At 36.8% G+C, this 22,364-nt stretch overlaps 1 protein-coding gene across 3 annotated transcripts in view; it reads left to right on the top strand.

The window, feature by feature from the left end:
- The window catches only part of DNAI7 (dynein axonemal intermediate chain 7), a 71,639-nt gene that overhangs the window by 6,294 nt on the left and 42,981 nt on the right, over positions 1-22,364 (top strand). For all 3 annotated transcript variants that reach the window (XM_043564822.1, XM_043564823.1, XM_043564821.1), the window contains 2 exons: positions 18,737-18,818; positions 21,034-21,125. In XM_043564822.1, the coding sequence (XP_043420757.1) occupies positions 18,737-18,818; positions 21,034-21,125 (174 nt within the window). The remainder of the gene's footprint in view (positions 1-18,736; positions 18,819-21,033; positions 21,126-22,364) is intronic.

The raw sequence follows: 22,364 nt of genomic DNA, 5'->3' as shown, positions 1-22,364 counted from the left end.
AAGGTACATTACATCTAATGGCATCATAGTTTGGATAGAATAAGTATGTCTTTGGAAACTTTTTCTTTCAGCACATTGAGATAATGCCACTTCTTCTCACAGCTGCATCATGTTTCATTGAAAGTATGTACTCTGATTTTTATGTTGTTTATTTGTATTTGTTTGTTGTTTATGTTATTTTTTGCTACCACAAACAAGGTAGGAATGAAGATCTTGTATTTAAGGCCTTGCAGAAATATGGAAGAATACTTATTTCATTGATTTAGCAGTGTTGTAGACATTAAGAGAACAGGAGCAAGAGAGAGTCCCTGATCTCATGAAGCTTACATTCTTTTTTTATGCAGCTTTATTGAGATATGATTGACATATAACATTGTGTAAGTTTAAGGCATACAACATAACGATTTGATATACTTATATATTATGAAATTATTACCAAACTAAGGTTAATTACACATCCATCACCTCATGTAATTACCAGCGTGTGTGTGTGTGTGTGTGTGTGTGTGTGTCATGAAAACATTTAAGACCGACTGTCTTAATTTGTCTCAGATACACAATACAGTATTGTTAACTATAGTCAGCATGCTATACAGTAGATCTCCAGAATTTATTCATCTTATAACTAGAAATTTATACTCTTTGACAGATATTTGCCCATTTCCCCCATGGCCTAGCCCCTGGAAGTCACCAATTTATTCTATTTCTACAGAATACATAGCTTTCTATAGAATATATAGCTTTTTTAGATTCCACGTGCAAGGGAGATCATGTGGTGATTATCTCTGACTTCCTTCACTTAGCATAATGCCCTCATTTCTCTATGTTGTCACAAATAGCAAAATTTTCTCCTTTTTTATGGCTGAATAATATTCCATTTACATATATTTATCCATTCATCTGTGGATGGATACTTAGCTTGTTTCCATGTCTTGCCATGCACATGGGGGTGCAGATATCTTTTTAGATAGTAGTTTCATTTTCCGAAGTTTACATTCTGTCTGGGGAGGAGAATTGAAGAAATAATACAATATTGGGGCACTTGGGTGGCTCAGTGGGTTAAGTGTCTGGCTTCTGCTAAGGTCATGATCTCATGGTTCATGAATTTGCGTCCCGTGTTGGGCTCTGTGCTGACGTCTCAGAGCCTGGAGCCTGCTTCGGATTCTGTGTCTCCCCCTCTCTCTGCCCTTCCCTCAACTCCCTCTCTGTCTTTCTCTCTCTCTCTCTCTCTCTCTCAAAAATAAACATTTCAAAAAAAAGAAGGAAAAAATAATATAGTATCAGATAGCATTGAAAATACAGAAAACAAAGAAAGGGGTCAGTGAGAAATGTGGGGTAGGGGATAATGGTGATGCTATTTCATACAGGATGTTAAGGAAATTAAGTAGAGACCTAGAAGAAGCAAGGGAGTTGCTTAATTAGTAATAGTTATCTAGGGGATAAGCATTCTAGAAAGAAGAGACACATTGCAAAAATAGCCAAGTAGACCATAGTGAAATGTTTGGGTTTTATTCTGAGAATGGTGGATAGCCTGGGAAAGTTGTAGGCAGAAGAGTGACATGGTCTGATTTACATTTTTAAAAGGTGAGAGGAAAATTCACTGTAGGGAAGCAAGAGTAGAAGCAGGAGGACCAGTTATGAAGCTATTGCAGCAGTCTAGATTAGAAGTTTTTCACTGAAATTAACCTACTTATACACGTAAAAAGTACTCTCAGAGATACACAAAGGTTTTCTAAGGATGCTAGGACACAGATAGTTTTATGGAAATCAATTTCCAGATCATCAACTTCCATATTTCCCCTTTCCTGGGGGAAAAAAAAAAATCTGTCTTGAAGTCCTGACTTTTCACAATTACCCTTTTGCTTTACAAAACAAAACATATCCAAATCTTAGCGGTTCACTGTGCCAGGGCCTGGACTATGAAACTGAGGGACAAATCAGATATGGATGTTGGTAAAACTCTCTCTAATCAAGTTACCAAGGGACATTTTGTCTTTTGTGGCAAAATGTGGCATCAGAGGTATTGAGATATTCTGGATTTCTTATACATTGTTATCTTGAATTGTGGAACTGATAATAATTTTTAGTGACAATACCCATGAGATTATTGTGATATGATGATGCTAAAAACCCTCTCACAATGTAATTTATTTACTTATTTATTTATTTTTAACGTTTTATTTTATTTTTGGAGAGACAGACAGAGTGAGGGCAGGGGAGGGACAGAAAGAGAGGGAGACACCGAATCCAAAGCAGGCTCCAGGCTTGGAGCTGTCAGCACAGAGCCTGATAACGGGGCTTGAACCCACAGATGTGAGATCATGACCTGAGCCGAAGTTGGATGCCCAGCCAACTGAGCCACATAGGTGCCCCTGTAATTTATGGATAAAACATCCAGACTCCAAAAATAATATTAATTTTTTTAATGAAGAGAAATTAAAGGTATCAACAAAAATGTAAATAACCTTAATATTTTTACATAGACCCTAAAGATGCTTGTGAAACTTTACATAAATTAGAATTATCTGTTGCAAAAGCTAGGAAAATTGTACAAGACTACAGAAAAGGTACACTGTTAAAAGATCTATCACTGCATTTATATCAGTATTTTTTTTTTTCAGAAACCACTGTACTTCATAGAATACATGAAGTAGCAGAAGACATTAATTAGATAGTAGGGGAGAATTGCAATGCAGATTGATGAATGCATAGATGATTCCAGTTGTTCCCAGCTAATAATTACGACTGTTCTTCCAGTAAAGAAAATAGCATTAATAATGAAATTTTGATATTTGAATTCTTTTTAATAATACAACTTTAGTAGTACAACAATAAAAAAAAGATATTTCACAGGACTTAGAATAGTTTTATTTGAATTTATTTTATTTTAATAGGTTAAGAATGGTGCCTGAGTACCACCAGCTGTAGAACTATGAATAATGGGCAAAGGTGGGGATGGGGGGGACTTAGTGTTCACATCTGTACTTTAAATCCTATTTTAATTTTAGAATGCTATACATATGTTCCCCAAATTACAGTGGTTCTACTTGTGATTTTTCAACTTTATGATGGTGTAAAAGTGATACATATTCAGTAGAAACCATTCTTCGAGTTTTGCTCTTTTCTTGCACTAGTGATAAGTGGCACAATACTCTCATTCTGGGTAGCAGCAGTGAGACACGGCTCCCAGCCAGCCACATGATCACAAGGTTAAACAACCAAAGCATTTATAACCATTCTGTACCCATTCTGTTTTTCACTTTCGGTACAATATGCAATACATAACATGAGATACTCAATACTTTATTATAAAATAGGCTTTGTGTTAGATGATTTTGTCCAATTGTAGGCCAATGTAAGTATTCTAAGCACTTTTAAGGTAGGCTAGGCTAAACTCTGATGTTTGGTAGGTTAGGTGTACTAAGTGCATTTTTGACTTAACCATATTTTCAACTTAAAATGCATTGACCAAGATGTAACCCTATCTCAAGGAAGATCTGTATTCACAAACAGGCTCAGGTTGCCTAAAATTTGAGTCCTGGTTTCTATGGAATGTTCAGTGTTGACCCTAAAATATAAATGGTGTTAAGTTCAGAACATTAAAATTACAGCTTTTGAAAACAATGTGTGAGGAAATCAATTCATACCTGGCTCATTATAAAACATAAGGTAGCTTGTCATGGTGATGTGTATTAACACATTTATTTGTACTGAAAAATGAAGTCAGACTGAATGTGATAGGAAGTAATTGTGATACGGCCCATTGGCTTAACTTTGAAGGCTGGGTTTTGCTAATTAGGTAAATAGATTTTTAAAAAATACTTTGAGTGAAATCTGCAGTTGTAAAGTTTCAATCAATTTAAAGGAAGTGCTAAGAAAAAGTAATTTTATCAAAAATATTATTTTGGTTTTTTTCATTTCTAGTAATATCGGGCTTAAGTTTTTTTGGATCAAACTTTCTGCTAAAAACAATAAATGCTGACTAAAATATGTACATATAGATCAAAACTACCATCTTTAAAGCAAGTAAGATTTGATAAGATAGTAAGAAATTATCAGGAGAAAACCTAAACAACCAAAGAAGTAAGGGAAGCACTTAAAACTGTTTTTATCATGAGGGCATTTGCAGAACTGAGCAAAACTTGAGCTCTGGTCTTAACAGCAACAGTGGAAGCCAAAGACAATGGGATGGTCTTCAAGGTGCTGAAAGTAAATAAATGCCAACTTAGAATTCTGTATGAGCTCAAATCGTTTTCAGAAATAAAGGTGAAATAAAAATATTTTCTCAGGCAAAAACTGAGTTTGCCACCTGCAAAACACATTATATGTGTAAGGTATAAAACAATAATCAAAATAACATGTAGGTTTAAAAAATAAGATACAGGACAACAAACTGGACCCAAAATTTTTATCAGTTGCTGAATAAGTAAACAAAATGTCGTATATCCATACAATGAAATCAGCCATAAAGTGGTAGTATTGATACATACCACAGCATGGATGAACTCTGAAAACATTATGCTAAGTGACAGAAGCCAGTCACAAAACACCTCAAACTGTAAGGCTCAAGTTATATAAAATGTCCAGAATAGGCAAATCTATAGAGAAAGTAGATTAGTAGTTTCCTTGAGCTGGGGGGTTGAGAGAAAATGGGAAGGGATGACTGCTAATGGCTATGGGATTTCTTTTTTGAGGAGTGATGAAGATTTATTATGGTGGTGGTTGTACAACTCTGAATACACTAAAAGCCACTGAATTGTACACTTTAAATGGATGAATTGTATGGTATGTGAATTATATCTGTTATAATTACTGTTATAAAAAGATACTTGACAGCAATAACATATAATCTAGGTAGGAGGAGTATAAATTAAGATGTGCTAAAGTCCTTGTACTGTTTGGTAGTAGGATAAATATATTCTTTTTTTTTTTTAAGTTTGTTAGTTTAGTTTAGTTTTGGGAAAGAAAGAGAGTACAAGCAGGAGAGGGCAGAGAGTGAGAGAGACAGAGCAGACTCCAGGCTCTGAGCTATCCACACAGAGCCTGATGCGGGGCTTGAACCATGAACTGTGAGATCATGACCTGAGCCAAAGCTGGACGTTCAACCAACTGAGCCACCCAGGTGCCCCTTAAGTTTATTTTTGAGAGGAGAGAGAGTATGCGAGCAAGGGGAGTGGGCAGAGAGAGAGGGAGAGAGAATCCCAAGCAGGCTCTGTGCTGTCAGCGCAGAGCCTGATGCAGGGCTGGAACCCACGAACTGTGAGATCATGACCTGAGCTGAAATCAAGAGTTGGACTCTTGGGGCACCTGGGTGGCTCGGTCAGTTAAGCATCCAGCTTCGGCTCAGGTCATGATGTCACGGTTCGAGCCCTGTGTCGGGCTCTGTGCTGACAGCTCAGAGCCTGGAGCCTGCTTTGGATTCTGTGTCTCCCTCTCTCTGCCCCTCCCCTGCTCACACTCTGTCTCTCTCTCTTTCAAAAATGAATAATAATAAAAAAAGTTGGACATTTCATCAACTGAGTCAGCCAGGCGCCCCTAAATGTATTCTTATATTTGGTATATATGTTGACTTTCTAGGACAGTCACTGAAATGATATAAACAGATATATAACTTCCAAATTAGTAAAGGGAAAATAGTATATTGACCCCCCCCAAAAAAGAAATCCATTGAAAAGGTGTCAAGAAAGAATACAAAAAGAAGGCACAACACCCCAAAATCAAAAATCAAAAGGGGAAGATTGCCAGATTGGATAAAAAATAAACTCCAACAATAACCTTTTAACAAACACCATCTAAAGAATAAAGATACAGAAAAGTTTAAGATGATGGAAAAAGATATGCTATGCAAATACTAGAAAAATGAAAGCTGATATTGCTATATTAATATTAGACACAATAGATTTTTTAAACCAAAAGTAATTCTAGAAACGAAGAGTGTCATTTTGTAATGATAAAGATTTGACTAACCAAGAAAATATAATTTGTATATAAGTTTGTATATATACAAATATATAATTGAAATATGCAATTCACGAATTCAGAGATCAGCAGAAATAGACAAGTCCACAATCATAGTGGAAGATTTCCTCTTTCAGTAACTTATAGAACAACTATTAAAAAATAAGGATTTAGAAGATTGGAACAACATGATGAACAAATCTAATGAAGTAAACATTTAGAACACTGCACTCAACAACTAGAGAATTTTAAACACATTTTTGCACAAAATTGGCAATGTACTGTGACATAAACATATTCTCAGAGTTCAAAAGATTGAAACAGTTCAGAGCATGTATTATAACCTCAATGAGATTAAGCTTTAAAGAAATCAAATCAGTTATAAACAGGAAGATCCAATATGCTGGGAATTCTTAAAACTTTCTAGTGGGTCAAGAAGTAAGATAATGGAAGTCAGAAGATACAAGTCAATGATAAGGAAAATACTTGAAAATTTGTTGAATGTATCTAAAGCAATACTTACAGAAAAATGTATAGTCCTAAATACTTGCAGAAGAAGAAAAAAGACTAAAACAGTAAGCATCCTCTCAAGAAGTAACAAAAGAAGGGGCGTCTGGGTGGCTCAGTCGGTTAAGCATCCAACTTGGGCTCAGGCCATGATCTCATGGTTTGTGAGTTTGAGCCTCCCGTCGGTATCTGTGCTCAGAGCCTGGAGCCTGTCTTCGGATTCTGTGTCTCCCTCTCTGTCCTTCCCCTGCTCGCACTGTCTCCCCCCCCCCCACCCCCCGCACCCCTCCTCCCCCCCATCTCTCTCTCTGTCTCTCAAAAATAAAATAAAACATTAAAAAAAAGAAGTAACAAAAGGAAAATTAAGGAGGGAGGGAAATAATAAAGATCTAGAAAAATTAATGAAATAGAAGACATACAATGAAGAGAATCAATAACCTCATATCCTTCAGGTCCTCAAAGAAATGTTACCTTCTCCTTGAGGCCCATCCTAACCACTCTGTTTGAAATTGTAATTCATCCCTTCTCTAACTATGCCTGCAGTCTGGAGCCCCTTTGTTTTCCTCCATAGCACTTTCATCCTCTAAAATGTTTTATAACTTATTTTCAAATTTTATTTATTGTTTTTGTCTTTCTCTTCCTATTTGAATATAAGCTCATAAGTACAAAAGATTTTTGTCTGTTTACTGGTATATCTCAAATGGCCATCACGTTATATTCTCAGTATTTCTTAAAATAATTGAATGAACAGGCCACAACTTATTTCTTTGAAAATGCTGATAAAATAGACAATCCGCTGGTAAATTTTATCAAGAAGAACGAAAGGCATAAATAATGAATATTAGGAATGAAAAGGGAAATATGACTTTAATAATAAATTACATTATTTGAATAGCTTTATGTGTCAGTAAGTTAGAAAATTTAGATGAATTAGACAAATGGCCAGGAAAAAAAAAAAAACTTAAACTGTATCATAAGTAGAAAACCTGAGTAGTCCTATAATCATTTGAAAAGTTACATCAGTGGTTAAAAATCTTCCCAGAAAGAAAATTCTAAGTCTACAAGTGTTTGTTAGCTAGGTCTTCATTCAAAGATAAATAAGTAATTTCATTTTTATACAAATTCTTCTAGAGTATAAAGAAAGAGGTAACACTCCTAATTCATTTTTAGTTACCTGGGTATCCTGAGAATAGTGTGAGAAAGGAAAATTGAAGCCCATTCATGAGCTTAAGTACAAAATTTCTAAAGAAAAGGTTAGGAAGCTCAATCTGGAAGTATATAGAGTGATAATAAGTTATAACCCAATTCAGTTTATCTCCAGAAGGCAGAATTGGTTTAACATAGGAAATTAAATGAATGGAATCAGATTGAGTTGGAAATTCAATTACTATACATTACCGTTTAATATGTTAAAGGCACTTCCTTAGCCTGGTAAAGGTATTGTGGGGAAAAAAACCCCAAAAACTAAATCCAACTACTAGAGAAACAAAAGCACTGAAACTAACAAACATTGATTTGTATAATGATTATGGGAGTATAAGTTGAAATACTTTGGAAAGGTCATCTTCAATAAGGTTGAAAATGCACATATCGACCAGTTTTACTCCTAGCTATGCACTGTAGAGAAACTCTTGCAAATGGACACCAGGATGCATACACTTGAAGGTTTATAGCAGCATCATTTATGATGGTAACAAGTTAGAAACCATCCAATATCTATCAGTATAAAAATGAGTTACTATTCAGCAGTGAAAATCTATAGCTAGAGCTATATCCATCAACATGGATGGATCTTACAAGCCGTAACACATATCCAAAGATCTAAAACATACAAAAGGACAACTATTGTATTATTATACTTATGTGAAATATCTAGAGTAGTCAAATTCAGAGACAAAGTGGAATGGTGGTTGTCAGGGGCTAGGGTCACAGGAGGAAGGGGAGTTAATGTTTGATGGATACAGAGTAACAGTTTGTAACATTAAAAAAGTTCTGGAAATGGGTGGTAGTGATGGTTGTACAACAGTGTAAATGTATTTAATACCACTGACCTGCACATTTAAAAATGGTTAGAATTGGGGGCGCCTGGGTGGCGCAGTCGGTTAAGCGTCCGACTTCAGCCAGGTCACGATCCCGCGGTCCGTGAGTTCGAGCCCCACGTCGGGCTCTGGGCTGATGGCTCAGAGCCTGGAGCCTGTTTCCGATTCTGTGTCTCCCTCTCTCTCTGCCCCCTCCCGTTCATGCTCTGTCTCTCTCTGTCCCAAAAATAAATAAACGTTGAAAAAAAAAATGGTTAGAATTGTAAACTTTATTATATGTATACTTTACTATAATAAGTAAATTATAATCGTATACATAAAGTATAATTGGATTTATATAAAGTTCAAAAATAAGCAAATTATTTTGTTCAGGAATAAATATATGTGTAATAAAACTTTAAAGAAAAAACAAGATAGGAGCACCTTGGTGGATCAGTCAGTTAAGTATCTGACTCTTGATTTTGGCTCAGGTCATGATCTCATGGTTCGTGAGTATGAGTTCTGCGTCTGGCTCTACACTGACAGTGTGGAACCTACTTGGGATATTCTCTCTCTCTCTCTCTCTCTCTCTCTCTCTCTCTCTCTCTGTCTCTGCCCCTCCCCTGCTCATGCATGCATTCTCTCAAAATAAATGAATAAATTTTTTAAAAATTAAAGGGAAAAAATGACAGTCTTAACAAATGTCAATGATTATCTCTAGGTGCTCTTTTTTTGGTAAATCAATGTAATTTTTGGTATCTGATATGGGAAGGATGCAAAGAACTGCATGAGATAGCTGTTACAAACCTGTTTTCCACTGGCTTTTAAATATAAATCAGATTTCTAATTTCTTCTATTTGTAAAAATTAGAATCCATCTGAATCCTTGTTTCATTCAGCAATAGCTAATATCTATCCATGGATCATGAGCAATGTCATGTTTGCTTATCAAAATTTGTAATATAATATGCTGCTTGGTTCATTTGTATACTGAAAATAATTATGAGATTAAATCCAGAGCAAATTTTTTATTACCCAGAAACTTAGAGACAAGGAACTAAATATTTAAAATTTTTGTACATAGTTTTGTAACAGATAAATATGATCAAAATTTTTTCAAGTATATTACATTAGGATAAGGTTCTGTGAGAGAAGTCGAATGAAATATGAGGTCAAAGAGAAAAAGGATTAAAGTTTTTATTAAATAATCTTGTTCATATTTTAAAAAATATATGATATTGGATATTCAATCACTGATATGTAGATTGTATTGGATGTATTTTATATAGTGATGAATATATTTTAGAAAGAGATGTAAAAGTTTTATTTTATACTGGAAAGTACATTTGTAGCTATTTAAACTTATGATGAAAAGTTTTCAATGCCAAGTTAAAAATGTGTGAAGGGGAGTAGTTGGCTTTTCAAAAAAATTTAAAATTTAAAATTAAAAAAAATTTTAAATGATTTTATTTATTTATTTATTTATTTATTTATTTATTTATTTATTTATTTTTGGGGGGGGACAGAGAGAGACAGAGCATGAACGGGGGAGGGTCAGAGAGAGGGAGACACAGAATCGGAAACAGGCTCCAGGCTCTGAGCCATCAGCCCAGAGCCCGACGCGGGGCTTGAACTCACAGACCGCGAGATCGTGACCTGGCTGAAGTCGGACGCTTAACCGACTGCGCCACCCAGACGCCCCAAAAAAATTTTAAATGATTTTAAAAGTTACTGATTAGCCATAGCTGAAGCTGAAGGAGAAGCCAGAAAAGAAGTCTGCAGAGGAGGGACCTATGAGAGAAGAAGCAAAATCAGACAGTTGTAACCTAAAGGCCTAACGAAAAAAAATAATTCAAGAAGGAAGAAGAAGACTTGGCCAAATGATGATGACAGATGGTTAAAATGAGGGCTGAAAATTGACCATTAGCATTGGAAACATGGCAATCTTGATTCCTTGACAAGAGAAGTTTTAACAGAGAAATAGAAATGAAAGCCTGACTGGAGTGGTCCATGAAGAAAATGGGAAAGTGGAAGCAGTTAGGCAAGTCTTTTTTAGGTCGTCTCATATAAAGGGTAACAAAATTGGAGCAGAAGATGGAAAGGGATGTGAAATCTAGGGAGGGAGAAATTTATGAATAACTAGAGGTATTAATTACAGGAGCCAAGTCTTATTAAATAGGCAATAAAGGATAAGATCCAGTGTAACATCGGCAGGTTCAGCCTTAAATAGCAGAAGTATGTTACATTAGATCATAAACCATAATGGGAGGGAAGGCAGACAAAGATGGGTACAAAGATTTGGGCGTGGAACCGAGATTATTCCAGAGTTTCTGGTGATATGAGAGAGAAGGTCAACAGCCGAGAGCAGGAAAGAGGAGAGTATTTTGCAGGTTTGAAGAGTCAGGGGAGTGAAATAGTAGTAGGAATACTGGATGGTACAAAGTCTGTTTAAAATTTGTGTTAATAAATTTGCGCTCATGTATTTTTCTCTGGCAAGTTTCAGCTGCTTATATTACTAATGCATAATAAATGGGAGAATTGAGTTTCACTAGAACTAAGAATTTGCCAGCGGAGCTTCTCAGAGGGACAGAGAAATAGGGGAGGTGGAAATATATAAAGTAGTGATTATGTGACGAGCTGTGAAATCTAACCTGGGTAAAGAAGTGAAGGTATGAGGGGGTTGATAAACAAGGAAGACGTGATAGGGCTAATGGATTGGAGATTCCAGTGGAGCATTATGCAGTGGGTGAGCCAAAAAGAGAAGATAGTCATCCAAAAGTCTGTATATTCCAAGGATTAACCATTCTATTGATTGCTAAATTTAGATAGTCCTCTTTTCTTCCTATACTTTCCTTTAGGGAAAATGGAGGGGAGGTGGTTACCACCAAGATAGTTCTCAAACTTGTATTCTGTAGCCCTGATCTGTTTGCTAAACTTCAGTTCCCCAAGTTCAGTGTCTGTAAACATTGCCTGGATGCCCTACTAGCACTTCATATTAATTATATTCAAACTCCTTTCAACAGTGTTTCTTTCAAATTTGCTTGTTCTAGACTACAGTTTTTCTTTTTGACTCTTCTTTAACTCATTCCTCTCCTTGTCTCCAGTTTTACTTATATCAAATAAGTTAGTTGATATAATATTTATTGGACCCATTCTCCTATCAGTATTTACAGTCATGACTTTAGTTTTAGTAACTACTGTTAATAGTCACTCAAATGGTGTCTTCTTCATAATCATTTTTTCCTAATACAAGGTTAGTTTTTTAAAATTGTATTCTTTTTTTAATATATGAAATTTATCGTCAAATTCTTTTCCATACAACACCCAGTGCTCATCCCAAAAGATGCCCTCTTCAATACCCATCACCCACCCTCCCTTCCCTCCCACCCCCCATCAGCCCTCAGTTTGTTCTCAGTTTTTAAGAGTCTCTTAGCTTTCGCTCTCTCCCACTCTGACCTCTCTTTTTTTTTTTTTCCTTCCCCTCCCCCATGGGTTCCTGTTAAGTTTCTCAGGATCCACATAAGAGTGAAAACATATGGTATCTGTCTTTCTCTGTATGGCTTATTTCACTTAGCATCACACTCTCCAGTTCCATCCACGTTGCTACAAAGGGCCATATTTCATTCTCTCTCATTGCCACGTAGTACTCCATTGTGTATATAAACCACAATTTCTTTATTCATTCATCAGTTGATGGACATTTAGGCTCTTTCCATAATTTGGCTATTGTTGAGAGTGCTGCTATAAACATTGGGGTACAAGTGCCCCTATGCATCAGTACTCCTGTATCCCTTGGGTAAATTCCTAGCAGTGCTATTGCTGGGTCATAGGGTAGGTCTATTTTTAATTTTTTGAGGAACCTCCACACTGTTTTCCAGAGCGGTTGCACCAGTTTGCATTCCCACCAACAGTGCAAGAGGGTTCCCGTTTCTCCACATCCTCTCCAGCATCTATAGTCTCCTGATTTGTTCATTTTGGCCACTCTGACTGGCGTGAGGTGATATCTGAGTGTGGTTTTCATTTGTATTTCCCTGATGAGGAGCGACATTGAGCATCTTTTCATGTGCCTGTTGGCCATCCGGATGTCTTCTTTAGGGAAGTGTCTATTCATGTTTTCTGCCCATTTCTTCACTGGATTGTTTTTCGGGTGTGGAGTTTGGTGAGCTCTTTGTAGATTTTGGATACTAGCCCTTTGTCCGATATGTCATTTGCAAATATCTTTTCCCATTCCGTTGGTTGCCTTTTAGTTTTGTTGATTGTTTCCTTTGCTGTGCAGAAGCTTTTTATCTTCATGAGGTCCCAGTAGTTCATTTTTGCTTTTAATTCCTTTGCTTTGGGGATGTGTCAAGTAAGAAATTGCTACGGGTGAGGTCAGAGAGGTCTTTTCCTGTTTTCTCCTCTAGGGTTTTGATGGTTTCGTATCTCACATTCAGGTCCTTTATCCATTTTGAGTTTATTTTTGTGAATGGTGTGAGAAAGTGATCTAGTTTCAATCTTCTGCATATTGCTGTCCAGTTCTCCCAACACCATTTGTTAAAGAGACTTTTTTTCCATTGGATGTTCTTTCCTGCTTTGTCAAAGATTAGTTGGCCATACTTTTGTGGGTCTAGTTCTGGGGTTTCTATTCTGTTTCATCGGTCTATGTGTCTGTTTTTGTGCCAGTACCATGCTGTCTTGATGATTACAGCTTTGTAGTAGATGCTGAAGTCTGGGATTGTGATGCCTCCTGCTTTGGTCTTCTTCAAAATTACTTTGGCTATTCGGGGCCTTTTGTGGTTCCATAGAAATTTTAGGATTGCTTGTTCTAGCTTCGAGAAGAATGATGATGCAATTTTGATTGGGATTGCATTGAGTGTGTAGATAGGTTTGGGTAGTATTGACATTTTGACAATATTTATTCTTCCATCCCATGAGCACGGAATGATTTTCCATTTCTTTATATCTTCTTCAATTTCCTTCATAAGCTTTCTATAGTTTTCAGCATACAGATCTTTTACATCTTTGGTTAGATTTATTCCTAGGTATTTTATGCTTCTTGGTGCAATTGTGAATGGGATCAGTTTCTTTATTTGTCTTTCCGTTGCTTCATTGTTAGTGTATAAGAATGCAACTGATTTCTGTACATTGATTTTGTATCCTGCAACTTTGCTGAATTCATGTATCAGTTCTAGCAGACTTTTGGTGGAGTCTATCGGATTTTCCATGTATAATATCATGTCATCTGCAAAAAGCGAAAGCTTGACTTCATCTTTGCCAATTTTGATGACTTTGATTTCCTTTTGTTGTCTGATTGCTGATGCTAGAACTTCCAACACTATGTTAAACAACAGCGGTGAGAGTGGGCATCCCTGTCGTGTTCCTGATCTCAGGGAAAAAAGCTCTCAGTTTTTCCCCATTGAGGATGATGTTAGCTGTGGGCTTTTCGTAAATGCTTTTATGATGTTTAAGTATGTTCCTTCTATCCTGGCTTTCTCGAGGGTTTTTATTAAGAAAGGATGGTGTATTTTGTCAAATGCTTTTTCTGCATCGATTGACAGGATCATATGGTTCTTATCTTTTCTTTTATTAATGTGATGTATCATGTTGATTGATTTGCGAATGTTGAACCAGCCCTGCATTCCAGGAATGAATCCCACTTCATCATGGTGAATAATTCTTTTTATATACTGTTGAATTTGATTTGCTAGTGTCTTATTGAGAATTTTTGCATCCATATTCATCAGGGATATTGGCCTGTAGTTCTCTTTTTTTACTGGGTCTCTGTCTGGTTTAGGAATCAAAGTAATGCTGGCTTCATAGAATGAGTCTGGAAGTTTTCCTTCCGTTTCTATTTTTTGGAATAGCTTGAGAAGGATAGGTATTATCTCTGCTTTATTTATTTTTTTTTTAACATTTATTTATTTTTGAGACAGAGAGAGAGCATGAACAGGGGAGGGTCAGAGAAAGAGGGAGACACAGAATCTGAAACAGGCTCCAGGCTCTGAGCTGCCAGCACAGAGCCTGATGCGGGGCTCGAACCCATGGACCGTGGAATCATGACCTGAGCCGAAGTGGGACACTTAACCTACTGAGCCACCCAGGCGCCCCTATTATCTCTGCTTTAAACGTCTGGTAGAACTCCCCTGGGAAGCTATCTGGTTCTGGACTCTTTTTTTTTGGGAGGTTTTTGATAACGGATTCAATTTCTTCGCTGGTTATGAGTCTGTTCAAGCTTTCTATTTCCTCCTGTTTGAGTTTTGGAAGTGTGTGGGTGTTTAGGAATTTGTCCATTTCTTCCAGGTTGTCCAGTTTGTTGGCATATAGTTTTTCATAGTATTCCCTGATAATTGCTTGTATTTCTGAGGGATTGGTTGTAATAATTCCATTTTCATTCATTATTTTATCTATTTGGGTCATCTCCCTTTTCTTTTTGAGAAGCCTGGCTAGAGGTTTATCCATTCTGTTTATTTTTTCAAAAAACCAACTCTTGGTTTCATTGATCTGCTCTACAGGTTTTTTTAGATTCTATATTGTTTATTTCTGCTCTGATCTTTATTATTTCTCTTCTTCTGCTGGGTTTGGGCTGTCTTTGCTGTTCTGCTTCTATTTCCTTTAGGTATGCTGTTAGATTTTGTATTGGGGATTTTTCTTGTTTCTTGAGATAGGCCTGGATTGCAATGTATTTTCCTCTCAGGACTGCCTTTGCTGCATCCCAAAGCTTTTGGATTGTTGTATATTCATTTTTGTTTGTTTCCATATATTTTTTAATTTCTTCTCTAATTGCCTGGTTGACCAATTCATTCTTTAGTAGGGTGTTCTTTAACCTCCATGCTTTTGGAGGTTTTCCAGACTTTTTCCTGTGGTTGATACCAAGTTTCATAGCATTGTGATCTGAAAGTGTGCATGGTATGATCTCAGTTCTTTTATACTTATGAAGGGCTGTTTTGTGACCCAGTATGTGATCTATCTTGGAGAATGTTCCATGTGCACTCGAGAAGAAAGTATTCTGTTGCTTTGGGATGCAGAGTTCTAAATATATCTGTCAAGTCCATCTGATCCAATGCATTATTCAGGGCCCTTGTTTCTTTATTGACCGTGTGTCTAGATGATCTATCCATTGTTGTAAGTTGGGTGTTAAAGTCCCCTGCAATTACCACATTCTTATCAATAAGGTTGCTTATGTTTGTGAGTAATTGTTTTATATATTTGGGGGCTCCCGTATTCGGCGCATAGACATTTATAATTGTTAGCTCTTCCTGATGGATGGACCCTGTAATTATTTTATATATATATATATATATATATATATATATATTATTATATATGAGAAGATGCCCTTCTTCATCTCTTGTTGCAGCCTTTAATTTAAAGTCTAGTTTGTCTGATGTAAGTATGGCTACTCCAGCTCTCTTTTGACTTCCAATAGCATGATAAATAGTTTTCCAACCCCTCACTTTCAATCTGAAGGTGTCCTCAGGTCTAAAATGAGTCTCTTGTAGACAGCAAATAAATGTGTCTTGTTTTTTTATCCATTCTGATACCCTGTGTCTTTTGGTTGGCACATTTAGTCCATTTACATTCAGTGTTATTATAGAAAGATATGGGTTCAGAGTCATTGTGATGTCTGTAGGTTTCATGCTTGTAGCGATGTGTCTGGTACTTTATCTCACAGGATCCCCTTTAGGATCTCTTGTAGGGCTGGTTTAGTGGTGATGAATTCCTTCAGTTTTTGTTTGTTTGGGAAGACCTTTATCTCTACTTCTATTCTAAATGACAGATTTGCTGGATAAAGGATTCTCAGCTGCATATTTTTTCTGTTCATCACATTGACGATTTCCTGCCATTCCTTTCTGGCCTGCCAAGTTTCAAAAGAGAGATCAGTCACGAGTCTTATCGGTCTCCCTTTATATGTTAGAGCACGTTTATCCCTAGCTGCTTTCACAATTTTCTCTTTATCCTTGTATTTTGCCAGTTTCAGTATGATATGTCATGCAGAAGGTCGATTCAAGTTACGTCTGAAGGGAGTTCTCTGTGCCTCTTGGATTTCAATGCCTTTTTCCTTCCCCAGATCAGGGAAATTCTCAGCTATTATTTCTTCAAGTACCCCTTCAGCACCTTTCCCTCTCTCTTCCTCCTCTGGAATACCAATTATGCACAGATTTACTAGTGCATCACTTAGTTCTTTAATTTTCCCCTCATACTCCTGGACTTTTTAATCTCTCTTTTTCTCAGCTTCCTCTTTTTCCATAATTTTATCTTCCAATTCACCTATTCTCTCCTCTGCCTCTTCAATCCGAGCTGTGGTTGTCTCCATTTTATTTTGTAGCTCATTTATAGCATTTTTTAGGTCCTCCTGGCTCTTCCTTAGTCCCTTGATCTCTGTAGCAATAGATTCTCTGCTGTCTTCTATACTGTTTTCAAGCCCAGCAATTAATTTTATGACTATTATTCTAAATTCACTTTCTGTTATATTGTTTAAGTCCTTTTTGATCAGTTTGTTAGCAGTCATTATTTCCTGGAGATTCTTTTGAGGGGAATTCTTCCGTTTCATCATTTTGGATAGTTCATGATGTGGTACGGAACTACAGGGCACTTCCCCTGTGCTCTCTTGAATAACTCGAGTTGGTGGGCGGAGCCGCAGTCAGACCTGATGTCTGCCCCCAGCCCATCGCTGGGGCCACAGTCAGACTGGTGTGAACCTTCTCTTCCCCTCTCCTAGGGGCAGGATTCACTTTGGGGTGGCGTGGCTGTCTGGGCTACTTGCACACTGCCAGGCTTGTGGTGCTGGGGATCTGGCATATTAGCTGTGGTGGATCGGTAAGGTGCACAGGGGCAGGAGGGGCAGGCTCAGCTCGCTTATCCTTCAGTGATCCACTTCGTGAGGGGCCCTGCGGCACCAGGAGGGAGTCAGACCCGCCAGAGGGATGGATCCACAGAAGCACAGTGTTGGGTGTTTGCACGGTGCAAGCAAGTTCCCTGACAGGAACTGGTTCCCTTTGGGGTTTTGGCTGGAGGATGGGCGAGGGAGATGGAGCTGGCGAGCGCCTTTGTCCCCCGGCAACCTGAGCTGTGTCATCCGGGGCTCAACAACTCTCCCTCCCGTTGTCCTCCAGCCCTCCCACTCTCCGAGCAGAGCTTTTAGCTTATAACCTTCCAGATGTTAAGTCCCACTTGCTGTCCGAACACACTCCATCCAGCCCCTCCGCTTTTGCCAGCCAGATTCGGAGGTTCTGCTTGGCCGGCGGGCTGCCCCTTCACTCCGGCTCCCTCCTGCCAGTCTGTGTAGCGCGCATCGCCTCTCCGCCCTTCCTACCCTCTTCCGTGGGCCTCTCGTCTACGCTTGGCTCCAGAGAATCCATTCTGCTTGTCTTCTGGTGGTTTTCTGGGTTATTTAGGCAGGTGTGGGTGGAATCTAAGTGATCAGCAGGACGTGGTGAGCCCAGCATCCTCCTGTGCCGCCATCTTCTTTCAAAATCCTAAAATTGTATTCTTAATAGCCATAGCTCTTCTCAAAACTTTTAGGAGGTTTCCAGTTCTTTTAAAATAATGCCCAACATCTATAGCATAGGCTCCAACCTTCTTTTCCATTTTCATTTCTATCACCTTTCCTTGGAATCTCCCCAGTGTCCATGAACTTGTTGGCCTTTCCAGTGCTATCCCATCTCCATATCTTATTGCCTGCATTTCCCTCTTCTTGAGATAGGAAATACTCTTCCCTGCATATTTGCATCTTAAAATCTTCTGGGCACAAACTTAAATACTACCTGCTCTATAAAAATTTTACTTCATTCCAATTGTTGAAAATAATCTCTCCTTCCTCTAAACTTAAAAATGACTCTCTGTATATCTGTTAGTCATAAAAATGTTTTTAATTATTATAGGCATGCAGTAGTATTAAAACTGTTTTTACATATATTTTATTTTAATCTTTACAACAATAAAATGAGGTCTTATTTAGCACCATTTTAAAGATGTGGTAACTGGGAATAAGAAACTTATTTAAGTTGTATACTATTAATTATATAATAATTAAATTGTCACCGTCACTGTTGCCTTTTAATAACTTTGCTTATTTTTCTTACTTGTTTCCATACTTTGTCCTCAATACATTAAGGCAAGGCTTTGTACAGGATAGGTAGTCTTTATTTGAATGAATGAAAGACTGGATTCATGGAAGTAAAAGTATTTTTCATAATTACTGTTTGAGAGGTATGTATTTTATGCCTTTGAGAGATATATATATTAGTAGCCTTTTTTTATGTTATGACATTTAAGTCTGCCAGGAAGAAGAAAATCACCAAAGCTGAACGGTTAAAGCAGCTACAGGAGGAGGAGGAGAGACAGCAAAAAGAGGAAGGTACAAAGTACATAGTGATACTATTTTCACATGCAGGGACTTAAATAATAGTTGATATTTCTATATTCCCATCAATATTTTTAAAAAGAATTTTCAAAATTCTTCAATTTTTCAAATTTCATCTGTTTCTTTATTTTTTAATTTTTAAAAAAATTTTTTAATGTTTATCTTTGAGAGAGAGAGACACACACTGTGTGAGTGGAGAAGGGACAGAGAGAGAGGAAGACACAGAATCCTAAGCAGGCTTCAGGCTCTGAGCTGTCAGCACAGAGCCCTACGTGGGGCTGGAACCCGCAAACTGTGAGATTATGACCTGAGCTGAAGTCAGACCCTTAACCGACTGAGCCACCCAGGCGCCCCAAATTTCGTCTGTTTTTTAAATAGTTATCTGCTATTTAAAGGGTACCCAGAAAGTTTTGTTACTATATACCAATCACTTTGAGATATATCTTGAAGTGGAGTGCCAGATAAAATACAGAATTCCCACGGAGGGGCACCTGGGAAGCTCAGTTGGTTCAGCATCCAACTCTTCATTTAAACTCAGGTCATGATCAGAGCCATCTGATCGAGACCCACAGAGGGCTCTGTCCTGACAGTGTGGAGCCTGCTTGGGATTCTGTCTCCTTCTCTCTCTCTCTCTCTCTCTCTCTCTCTCTCTCTGCCCCTCCCCAGCTCTTGTGCATGTTGTCTCTCAAAATAAATAAACATTAAAAAAAAAAGTACAGAATGTGCAGTTAAGTTTGAATTTCAGATAAATAATAGATGATTTGGGATAATTTGTTCCATGCAATATGGAACATACTTAACCCCCCCCCCCCGCAAAAAGGCTATTTATTTATCTGAAATTCAACTTCAACTGAGCATCTTGTATTTTTATTTGCTAACTCTGGCAATCATGTCTTGAAATGTTTATGTTTACCTATGAAATTAGGGGCTTTGGTGCTAACTCTACAATACGGATTCTAAAACTTAAATTCATTAAATATGGGAAATAGGAAATAGACACTAACAAGAAATGCACAGAACAGCCTAAGTTATTATAGTTTAATAATATGCCTTTGCCAAATTTAAAGAGGATTTTCATTTGTAAAAAAAAAGTAAATTAAAAATTAATAAAAATATCTATTATTTAAAATAACAAAAAGAGATTTAAAAAACCGGTATACCTTTTAGCATCAAGAGCATGTGTGGGAGTGCCTGGGTGGCTTAGTTGGTTTAGTATCTGACTCTTGATATCGACTCAGGTTGTGATCCCACAGTTGTGAGATAGAGCCCCACCTCAGGCTCCACATATAGGGTGGAGCCTGCTTAGGATTCTCTCTCCCCTTCTCTCTCTGCCCCTCCACTGCTTGTGTGCTCTAAATAAATAAATAAATAAATAAATAAATAAATAAATAAATAATTTTTTTAAAGAACCTGTGGATTCAAATTCAGGTTTTAAAAGTCTGTCCTCAGGTTCCACGTTGATTTTTTTTATATACAATCATTATTAAATCCTTTTTAGGTGGTTCATGATAAGAATACAGTATCAGGATCTAGAACTTGGGGAAAGTTTTATTATATTGGATTAAACTTATATTCTTCAACATATCTTTTGTATTTAATAGTGAAAGCAAGAGAAGTTTAAGGTAATTGCTTCTGGAGGTGCCTGAGTGGCTTAGTCAGTTAAGCATCTGACTCTTGATTTCGACCCAGGTCATGATTTCACAGTTTGTGAGATTGGCCTGTTGGGCTCTGAGCTGACAGCACAGAACATGCTTGGGATTCTCTCTCTCCTTCTCTTTACCTCTCCCATGCTTACACCTGTGCACACTCTCTCTGTCTCTCAAAATACATAAACGAACTTAGGAAAAGTGGTAATTGCTTCTAATGATATAGATATAAGAAACTTATGGAAATCTCCTGAAGATTTTACCTCTCCTTAATTACCTATGATAGTTCTGTCATTTTTTATTATTTAAAATTATTATTGGATTGCTATAAATTTGGAGAAGAGAAATATTATTATGGGCCTATTTTTTTTGGCCAGAAAGTTTGAGTCATGTTACTTTTTTGAAAGAAATCCAGCATTTGTCTTACTTCTACCACATAATATAGGCTGTAAGTTCTATAAAATATTTCACTACCATTATATCTTGAAAATATTTTAAGTAACTTTAAGGGATTAAAATTAGATTGATTTAATCACTGAGAAAAAATTTTTTTGGTTCTTTAGAGGACGCCCGTGTGAAACATGAAAAAGAAGAAATGGAAAGACTTGAAAGACAACGGATTGAGAGAGAAAAATGGCATCAACTTGAAGCAAAAGTATGTAAACATTAGCAATGTTATTAATGAAGACAAACTATGTAGCTATCAAATCTGTTTGGTCATGTAATGTCACTCTCCCCCATACCTACCACTAATGTATAGGCCTATGTAAACTGGTTTAACTCCTTTAATCCTACCATAAAGAAGTGAAATTATTACCCACAATTCACAGATAAGGAAATTGAGGAAAAGGGAAGGTAAGCAGCTAATGAGTTGAAGAGCCAGGACTTAGACATACATGGTCTCGCTTCAGAGCCCTTGCTTGTAGGCATTAAGTTATTTTTCTCGATCTGTTTTATAGATAATTAAACAGGGCTTCCTCCCCCAAAACTCAAATTCTACCTCTCATATTTTAGTTTTACCTCTCTTTTTTACCAGAATTACCAGGATTTTTCATATCAGTAGTTCTGATCTCGACAGGCCTCATAACTGGTAAAAATTGAAGGCCCCCCCCCAAGGAAATTTATTTATGTGGGTCATATTTCTCAATATTTACCACATTAGAAACTCAAACCGAGAAATTTTAAGACACGTCATATTAATAGACATTAAATATTATATAAAATAAAAATTAATAAAAATAAGTAAATATATTAATATATTTTAAGGAAGAAAACTATTGTACATATATTTATATATTATTGAGTTATAATTGACATATAACATTGTATTAGTTTCAGGTATAAACATGGTGATTCAATGTTTGTATATATTGTGAAATGATTATTCCAATAAGTCTAGTTAACATTCATCACCACACATTCTATATTTTTTAAATTAGAGAAATAAGTGGCATTGTTTATGTTTTTAAAGTCTCTTTGATGTCAGACTTAACAAAAGACTGCTAGATTCTCATATCTATTCAGTATTCTGTCTGTTACAATGAGTTTTTATCGAAGTGTAGAAAGAAAATCTGGCCTCACACAGAATCATAGTTGGAAAAGGGGAATATTGTAATAGCCTTTCAGGTAATTGTGGATATTCTTTTTGATTCTATACCAAAACTCAGTAAGTCATAGTTTCTTAATATGGAATGTGAAATCATATCAATGAAGTTTTCATAGTGTTATAATAAAACACTGATCTGTCTTACACTTTAAATTGATCTTGTATCCATGTATGATTTTGAAATGTCATACATTGGTTGCTTAGAAAAACTTGGTTTACTGATAATTTCCTTCCAAATGTTGACACGTTTTTATTATTAGTTACCAAAAATCACATGCATTGATGTCT

The sequence above is a fragment of the Prionailurus bengalensis genome, chromosome B4 (assembly GCF_016509475.1).
Source record: "Prionailurus bengalensis isolate Pbe53 chromosome B4, Fcat_Pben_1.1_paternal_pri, whole genome shotgun sequence".
In the NCBI taxonomy this organism is placed as follows: domain Eukaryota; kingdom Metazoa; phylum Chordata; class Mammalia; order Carnivora; family Felidae; genus Prionailurus; species Prionailurus bengalensis.
This window is presented reverse-complemented; position numbering and strand designations above follow the sequence as displayed.